The 10,110-nt window shown below is 37.1% G+C and overlaps 1 protein-coding gene across 1 annotated transcript; it reads left to right on the forward strand.

Annotated features, from left to right (window-relative positions):
• The first annotated feature begins 491 nt into the window (after positions 1–491).
• Positions 492–9,605, forward strand: LOC127860692 (CD63 antigen-like). Its single transcript, XM_052398931.1, has 9 exons — positions 492–652; positions 1,488–1,572; positions 3,171–3,288; positions 4,521–4,669; positions 5,599–5,673; positions 6,296–6,400; positions 7,283–7,507; positions 8,054–8,140; positions 8,855–9,605. The coding sequence occupies exons 2-9, from the start codon at positions 1,513–1,515 to the stop codon at positions 8,897–8,899; spliced, it is 864 nt and encodes a 287-aa protein (XP_052254891.1). The 5' UTR covers positions 492–652; positions 1,488–1,512; the 3' UTR covers positions 8,900–9,605.
• The last annotated feature ends 505 nt before the right edge of the window (positions 9,606–10,110 follow it).

The raw sequence follows: 10,110 nt of genomic DNA on the forward strand, positions 1-10,110 counted from the left end.
CATTGTATTCACGGTGAATATTGTCACCTTATAATGAGAGAGGAAAAGGTTTTTCTTATATACCGAGTGGTTAGGAATTGTATAAATAAATTGATATACCGATCCTTCAAACGCAGGTTGATTAGAAAAAAGCAAGTGATTTACAATATGAATTAGCGGTATCTTTAGGCAGTTTTAATGCAATAACTGAATATATAAGATTTACTGGGGTACGTTCATTTGATTGTTCGACTTCTGAATAACTCGACTACCTTAAAAAAATACCGGACTGTGGATGTGCAGAGAAAGGAAGTCAATCTGTATCATGATATATACCGACTTGCAGTGCATTAATAAAAGCCAAAAATGCTTATCGTCGATTTATGTTGAAACAGGAAGCTATAAAACATATCTATTACGTTAATAACATCGGGTGGGGATTCATCGTTATGTCCTACAATGGATTGGCATCGGTACAAATTGGTAACAATAGCAAAGTCCGATATGATAACTCCATTATGCACATTTTAAATTCAGAATAAAACAATGCCATTTAATGAATGACAAACATTGAAGTATTAAATCCACTCTAAAAGTCTTGAGTACGATCATTTTTAAACAATACGTCGATCACGAATACCGTTGGTTTTCTTTTGCGTGGATTTAATTACAGGTCAGTTGTCGAAACATTGTATTTGAATTTAATTCAAAACAAATATTTCAAAATGCGAATTAAATATAAAACTAAGATATTGTCAAATAAAGTACTATAACAAAAAATATATATTTGTTAGCTTTCTTTTTTTGCTGTATGCATCAATCTTAATATGCAAATATTTTGTATATGTCTATTTAAATCATGAAGTAAAAAGTTGTGCGACATATTAAAAAGAGTGAATTGATGAAACGCTTTTTTTCTGCTACATGTTAATTTTTCTTAAGAAATTACACCTTTTAATTTAATCTGTTTATATAATTTCTCTGGAACCGAGAGATTGTACGTAATGAACACGACCATTTACTATGGCGATAGGAAAATAAATAAACGGACTCCGATTTATTAGTCTATGAATTTCTCAGTTTTGAAATATTTACAATTTGTAAATGAACATGTCACAAAAGTTAGTAATATAATGAAAAACTAAATTTCATTGAATTGATATGAACCTTGCTCTGAAAAAACCGGGTGTACACATGCGTATAAATATCGTCTCAGATTAGCCTGTGCAGTCCGTGCATGCTTAACCGGGACGACAATAAAATTAGCCTGTGCAGTCCGCAAAGGCTAATCAGGGACGACACTGTCCGCTGTAATGGTATTTTTCGTTTGCAGAATGTCTATTCTTAGCGAAAATCCAGTTTAGGCGGAAATTGTCGTCCCTGATAAGCCTTTGCGGACTGCACAGGCTAATCTGGGACAACACTTAACGCGTATGCATTAAACCTCCTTTTCACAGTGCACGGTTCAAATAAATTCGGATATTAATTCTTGTCCGCGTTACTTTCAGACATTGGTGTATCCAGGGTGTAGAAATGGGCCTTATTACTTTCGTCGGGCGAGTGGTGCTTGTTGTTCTCAACATAATCTTCCTTGTAAGTGTGCCTCTATATGTAGTTTATACGAGGAAAGTTCCAGACAGAAACAGAGGAATTCGACACTACATTTTTGATATGTTATTTTCATATTTTATAGTAAACATTGTTTAAGTCTTTTCATTCTTCATTAAATTGTTAGGATACCATTTGTTTGGTCACACATGTATGCCTTTTGAAAGCCCATGCGCACGTGATTAGCAGCCAATAGTTCATTATTGATAGAGCAGGAAATACTTTATTATGCATATTTATGTCATGAATTTCTAATTTATCGCGATAAAAAAGGAAAGTCCGCCCAAAGGTAAAAACATCTATTCTCATATTGTTTATTGCCAATGATGAAATCGTTTGAAATATCAAGATCAAGGTAATCGGTTGCGTAGTAAAACTCTCGAAAAATAACGTCTCACAAACCTTATCTTATGCAGTCAATACAATTCTGTTAAAAATAATTCTTGATGATACAACACAATTATTTTAGTTGAAAACACTGTGTGATTTGTTAGCATTAACCCATTTATGCATAGCGTCTAGAAAAAAGGCATTGGAAAACAGCGCAGACCCAGATGAGGCGCCGCATGATGCGGCGTCTCATCAGGGTCTGCGCTGTTTGCTCAAAGGAATTTATGTAAGAAATATTCTAAATACAGAAATAAATAAACTAGACATCCCTTAGTTTGGAAATAAATTGATCCAATTTTAAAGGATGGGAGAGTCCACTAGGCATACATGGGTTAACATTGCTGGCATTTCTATCCCTCGCAAGAGCTGTCAAAGGTTATTATTTATCAATAATGGAGCCGCGTCCTCAGAAAACTGGGCTCTATGCACATGCGTAATACGTCGTCCCATGTTGGCCTGCGAAGTCCGCACAGGCTTATCAGGGACGGCACTTTGGCTTTAATGGGAGTTTTCGTAGAAATAAAAACTCTTCTTAGCGAAAATCCAGTATAGGCGGAAAGTGTCGTCCCACATTAGCCTTTGCGTGATGCTGGTTTTCTCAGAACATGCTATATTAGCTGGTTTTCTCAGAACTTGCTATTTTAAGGGGTTTTCTCAAAACGACGCTCAGCAGATGTTAATTTACAAACATAAACACGTCGCCAAAAGAAACATCCGGGTGCTGCAGTGCCGAATAGCCCATTCACAGCACAGAACATGTAAAACGTTCCTTTTAAAAGTGTTGATATCGATAATGAAAACATGGACAATTCCAAACGGTTTAAAACCAACCGAACTCGGTGCTGAAGTCCTTATATTTATAGGAAAAGCGTAAAAGAATTGCTTTCTCGTGAAATTATTTCCATTTGAATCTCGCTGTGTGAAAAAGGGGCTAAATGTATGTGCGCAAAGTGTCGTCTTATATTAGCCTGTGGAGAAAGCTCAGACTAATAAGAAAGGACACTTTTCGCTATTAAAGAATTTTTCGTTTTTCTTTTAGAGTAAGTACCGATTATCTGGTCTAGGCGGATAGAGTCATCCGTGATTGGCCTGTGCAGACTACACAAGCTAATCTGGGACGACACTTTACGCACATGCATTAAGCCCGGTTTACCAAGAATGCGGCTCATTTGCGCGTGTGATGACTGTTTTAGACGGTTGCGCTCGCGCTAGTGGTGGGCGGTTTCATTCTGAGATTCGGGCACAAAATCTTTCAAGGCACGGTAGATGACATCCTCAAACAACTCGAATCTGCTGCCAATAACGTTTACGGTAAGTTAGCTGGATACAAATCGGTCAAAAAAGTCCAATCTAAGGCATATTACATAGCATCGTTTGTATTCCATGTCCGTTTGATGTGTTTTGTTGGAATGCTATACTATAATAAACATGAGAAGTGGTTACTAAAAATTTACTTTTGTGGATAATAATTAGTTTTCTTTAAAACGCTTAGCATCGTCTAGTGACAGATTGGTAAATTAACTTCATCCCATAATGAACGTTTTGAAATTCATTTTTATTCTTCTTTCTTTAAAAGTTGTTCAAAGCCCCAATTCTTTTTCGATTGAAGGTTTTGGCAAACGTTTACCACATTGTAGAATTGAGATTCTTTCAGGGAAAACGGGACTCAATGCATGTACTAAATGCAAGTTTCGTCCAAGTTAGTCAGAGACGGGGGTTTCCGCTTTTATGGAATTTTTCGTACATATAAATTCTCTTCTAAACGAATATACATAATAGGCGGAAAGCGTCGTCCCTGAGTGCCCTGTGCGGACTGCACCGGCTAATCTGAGACGACACTTTTATGAAAATGATTTTGGTCAAGTTTTCCCAGAGCGAATCTTGATTTAAAAAAAGGCATTGACAATGACAGCATTCAATCAGAAAAAAATAACACACATTTTAAAGCTGTGGTAAATATGAATGATAGTTTCAATAAAACAGTAGGCGGAAATGACCCATTGTTGTCCAGTAAGTTCATTTAAAAGCAACATACGACAAATACGTATCAAATTGTCGAAGCAAAAGCGAGTATAGTATAAATGCTTAAGGCGAACAATTAAAACTAAAAGTCAGTATTAGACTGATGAACAACATCTTAATGTTTCAAAGCGTTCAAGCTCTATTAGTTCTCTGAAACAGTCTCCGCATACAGACAAAAATATTGCGTTGTTTATTATTAAACCAACTGTACAGTATTGCGCAATATTGAATAATTAAGGCTACGAACAATGGAGGACACAAGCTGCACTTAGTTTTATATGAGCCTCGATGTGAAAAAACTGGGCAGTCCGCACAGGCTAATCAGGGACGACACTTTCCGCTGTTATGATATTATATGATTAAAGAAAGTGTCTTCATAGCAAAAATATAGTTCAGGCGGAAAGTGTCGTCCCTAATTAGCCTGTGCGGACTGCACAAGCTAATCTGGGTTGACACTTTACTTATGTGCATCAATTCCGTTTTCCCACAGTGAAGCTCATTTGAATATTATTTTTACCCAGGCTCCGGCGTTTCCACTGATGCGTTTGAACTTGGCACGGCCGTTAGCGGTCTTGCCGTCACTATGATTATTGTGGGATTTGTCCTGTTGGCGTTCTCCTTCGCGGGATGCTGCGGCGCCTGCTATAATATTAAGTCACTGGCCCTCATGGTACGTCAGATCATATTATTGTGGCTCCCTCTGGGAAAACGGGGCTTATTGCATCCGCGTAAAGAGTCGTCCCAGCTTAGCCTATACAATCCACACAGGATAATCAGGAACGATATTTGTAATTTTGAGGATTTGTTTTATTTAAAGGTTGTCTCATCTTAACGAAAATTAAGTTAATGCGAAAACTGTCACCCCTAATCAACCTGTGCGGACCTCACATATAAACTTGGACGACACTTTACGCACATTCATTAAGCCCCGTTTTTCAATTGCGAGGTTCATATATTCACACTTTTGGCGAGCATACACCTTCAATGTCCTAATAGATTTTGATAAAATGTGAGTTTAAATGCCATAACTTATGAGACATTTTACCACTTTTGAAGTCGACGACGTCATTTTGCAGAAGAGTGCCATTCGATTGTTCAGTCAAAATCACGTGGCTTATGAACACGTTCAAAAGAATTTCTTAAAAATGTAAAGGATCATAAAAAAGTTAGATTTTTGTAAGAATATTCTTATTAGTTATATGACCTGGCTCATGCGAAAAGGGGTCTTATGTCATATGCGGCCAGAGTAGCACCAGCGCCGACTGCGCCTATGCTACCTTTGCAGCTTATGAGACCACGAAATAATGCAAAACTAAATAGAGGACAACGTAGCTCCAGAACAAACTGAGATTCTGCGCTGGCTTGTCTGGAGCTACACTGGTCGCGCATTGCATAAAAGCCAATTTTGCATGACGCGGCTCATATAACACGAGAAATAATGTTTACAATGTGATACGTAATAATGGCGTATCCTTTATACGTATGCAAAGGTGGATCATTTTAAATAAGAACTTGACATTTTAGGCTGGTATGTACACTTAAATGTCTAAATTATAACCATTATAAAACATTTATCTTTCTTTTGTCTGTGTATTTCAGTACGCGGTGGTTCTCGGTATTCTACTGTTGATCCAGGTGATACTTATCATCTTTGTCTTCGGAGGCCCGGATGTGGTAAGACTGACTTCCTTTATACACTAGTCATTTGACGCAATATTGATTGTAGCTGCCTACTTGTACATGGTAGACGGATTGTCAATTGTTATTGTACTTTTTTATCTGTCTTGATACATCCGCTTAGTTTACATTGGGTTTACATTTATATCCCAATTTATCAGAAACATAAACCATGATACATTCATGATATGGTTAATTGAAAAAAAAAGTTTTTAAATAACTATGGCTTTTGCTGATGCTTTCTTTTCAACAATATGAAATACAGCTTCTACTCATAATTTAACAATATTAGTCGCTGTCTGGGAAAACTGGTCTTTATGCAAGTGTGTCAAGTGTCACCCTATATAAGCCTGTGAAGTCCACACAGGCTAATTTGGGATAACACTTTCCGTGTTTTCTGGATTTTCACTTAGAATAGACTTCATGTAAACAAATAATACCATACAAGCGTAGTGTGTAGGCCCTGATCAGCCTGTGCGGGCTGCACAGGCTTAACTGAGACGACACTTTACACATATGCATTAGCCCAGTTTTCCCAGAGCAAGAATCAAATATACAAACAATACGTGATCATTTAACACATGCCATATTGAATTTATGAAAATATTTCTGTTTTTAGCTGAAAAAGGGTTTATCAAAGGGACTGAAAGCGTCAATGAATCAGTACTCTGGACTCAAAGGGACCGACACGACAACGATTGTGTGGAACTTTGCAATGAGACAGGTATTGTTTTATTGAAGCATTTTTTTTTCTAAATTTAAATTACGAGTAACAGAAAGTCCATAATATGACAGGTCGATGATCAAGATTCTGTTGATATGAAAGTTGAATATTTACTCAGCCCAAGCATTTATGTATTTACCTTTCCTTTAATGTCGCGGTATTTTCCTTTAACATCAATACGCGTTATGTTATAAACTTGTTACCTTGTTATATTCTGTTGAACTCGTTACCTTGCATAGACAAGATACACAATCGTATTAAAGGAGCATATCGACAGCATTTCCGCTACAGATGAACATATTTAAGGAAGGCAATGTTCATAAGCATATTGTGCAAGTACACATTTTATTCAGAATTTAACAGAACGGTACCGTTATTTATAGAGCGAACAAGTGTAGAGTTTCTTCTTGTACATTGTGTTCAAACCATATTGCCATGACTGGCTGATGTTACCCTGCCCACGAAAAGTGATCCTGACACCGAGTTCTATAATAATGAAAATAATTCATGTATACAGTGTTAGTAAAAACGAGACATTTGTGTTCAGTGATCATGTAATGAATAATATTTTAAACATAATCTTACTTAAAAAATTTCATCTTGAATCATTCGTCGTTATGCTCCTCTAAAATAAGCCTCATTCTGGGAAAACTGGGCTTAATGCATGTGCGTAAAGTTTCGTGCGCACAATTCACACAGGCTAATCAGGGAAGACGCTTTATTGTTTAAAAGAAGTCATTTCTCAGCGAAAATCCAGTTCAAGCAGAAAGTGTCGTCCCTGATGAGCCAATGCAGAAGGAACAGGCAAATCTGGGATGGGGATGACACTTTTCGCATATGCATTAAGACCAGTTTCGTGCTAAACGCATACATGTATTGCAGTTTAAATGCTGCGGTGCCGATGGCTACGCTGACTTCGCTGACAAAGGTACCTGGAAGACCAACGATATGACGCTTTCGAGCGGTACTGTAAATGTTCTGACGCCCGTGGCCTGCTGTAAGGAACTTCCGGCTGGTCTTAGTGACACTAAGAAATGTGCCGGCGACTCAACTGATGTTGCATATGACAATATCGACGAAATTAAAGATGCTTCGAACTATGACAAAGTATGATCTGTTTTCTTTCGACTAATTGAAACATACATGACATATGTTTACATGATTAGATCTAATCTAACGAGTATTGGTGTTGATATGCTTTCTTTATGAAATCGCTGTCTATAAATTTCCACTGACTTGTTTGTTGAAACTGTTAAATGTTTTCTTTACCTATGTATGTTTGCTGCGTTGTTTGATTTCTTCGTTTATCTTAGTATATTAATATGACTTGTGATCTGAGAAAACTGGGCATAATGCATGTGCGTAAAGTGTCGTCCCAGATTAGCCTGTGCAGTCCGCACAGGCTTATCAGGGACGACACACTCCCCTTTATGGTATTTTCCGTTTAAAGGGAGTCTCTTCTACACTTTCCACCTTTATGGTATTTTTCGTTTAAATAAAATCTCGTCTTCGCGAAACTCCAATTTTGACCGAAAGTGTCGTCCCTGACTGCACATACTTATCTGAGATGACACTTTACGCGTATGCATTTAGCCCATATTTCCAAAAGCGCGGCACATTTACGAATAGTGTTTTACCATTTTTGTCCTACAGGGATGTGTGGACGCCATCTGGGAGAAGGTTGTGACGCTGCAGACCGACAAGTACGGACCGGTCATAGCAATCTGCTGGTTGTGCCAGGTGAGGGGTATTGACATTAAACTGTATAAATACACTGGAATCTCGCTCTAAGAACAACGGGGTCGTTTGCATTCGGCACTGGCTTATCAGGGACGCTTTTCCGCGTCAACTAGATTTTCGCTAAAGAGAGTCTATCTATAAACGAAAATTACCATAATGGCGGAAAGTTTATCCCTTGATTAGCCTTTGCGGACTGCACTGGCTGATCTGTGACGACACTTTATGCATATGCATTGAGCCCCGCTGTCCCAGATCGAAACTTATTGCAACAGCAAAACACGTGGGGTGCTCAATGAATTCGTAACCCTTAAAATTGGTTTACACTATGGGTTAGACTTGAAATACACAGCGCGATTGATACTATTGTTATTGATGCGATAAAAAATCTCTGGTTACTTTCGACTCAGATATTGTTTTGTTTTCTTGATAAAGGTGCACTATTATTAATTATTATATTATTATTATACCGGATTTATATAGCGCACGTTTCATGCAAGAGTGCACGTTCAAAGGCGCTTATACTACTGAATACACTGTCCACATGTGATAATTTTGTTGGATACACATTTACCATGAGCATATAAATGTAAAATGTTGTTCAAGCCTTAAATCATACCGTGGTTGTATAAATATCAAGCTTGCAGTTAATTTCTATTTGTTGTATTTTTTAAGCAGTATTATAGAACACCGAACAATTAAATGTTCTGTTTTCAGATTGCTATGATTCTGTTTGCCGTTCTCGTCTACAAGGACAAATAACTCACCCAGTCCCACGAGAACATCATATTCTATGGAAGCGATGGATTACAGCGAGGACTCGTTCAATGCAATACGTGACTGGCTTTGTGTTAACGCATACATTTATTATTGTTATCAATGTGTTTAAATGGAAAAATTCACAGATTGTTTAAATGAAAAAAATCTGCTTTGTCATTTTCAAAAAATGAAATATCACTTAACTTCAGTGAGAAAAATAAGACGACTGACGTTTATTCAAACCAAAAGTTCATGTTCGTTTATGAGTAATCATCATAATCATGAAGTTTTACAAACACCAAACGATTGACTGTTTTGGTTGTTTTTGTTATATTTTATGAACGAACTTGAATTGCTTATATAAAGTATTAAATGCACAGCATTAAGTAACAGGACGGATAGGCGAGTGGTTAAGGCTTTTTAATCCAACAGTCTGTGTTTTTTCTATCTTAAATTATAGTCTTCTTTTTCAAAAGCATTTAAAGACTAGCTGAAAAAATGTCGGAATGTGTGAACAAGTCATTTTAATATGCTGCAGTGAACTTTTTTTCAATAAATTGAGACATTTAACGGAACGCATCCACTAATCTTGAGTACGTAGTATGTAATGTTATTCTTTGACCCTTACTGAAACCCAATTTCTTCTAAAATATTTCTAAATAAACCTACTACGAATTTTAACACAGTTTTGTAAATCTAGCGTAAACAGTTTGGCTTATTATGTTTGGTCTAAATAAAACATATTGTTATTGTTTATACCTGTAGTCTTACATTGATTGTTAACATAACAAGCAGTTTCAGTAATCAGTACTATCAAGGTATTAAGAAAATACACTTAACATGCATCGTTTTGAAACGAGACTTAATGAATGCACGTGCGAAAAGTGTCGTCACAGATTAGCCCGTGCAGTCTGCAGTGGTATTTTTGTGTAAAGAAAGTCTCTACAGAAAATCCACTTTATGCGGAAAATGTCGTCTCTTATTAGGCTGTGTGGACTGCAAAGGCTAATCTGGGACAAGACTTAACGCAAATGCATTAAGCCCCCTTTTCACAGAGCGAGGCTCATACTTGATCCTTCCAAATGCCATGTTCTATTCAAACATCACGATGTGCTACGTCAGGTCATATCAGAAGAAGCTTGTACATTTAACGACTTCAACTGTTTCACCTTTCCATAAACCGACAAACCAATCGAAATTGAATCAGAATCGGC

The sequence above is a fragment of the Dreissena polymorpha genome, chromosome 15 (genome assembly GCF_020536995.1).
Source record: "Dreissena polymorpha isolate Duluth1 chromosome 15, UMN_Dpol_1.0, whole genome shotgun sequence".
Taxonomy (NCBI): Eukaryota; Metazoa; Mollusca; class Bivalvia; order Myida; family Dreissenidae; genus Dreissena; species Dreissena polymorpha.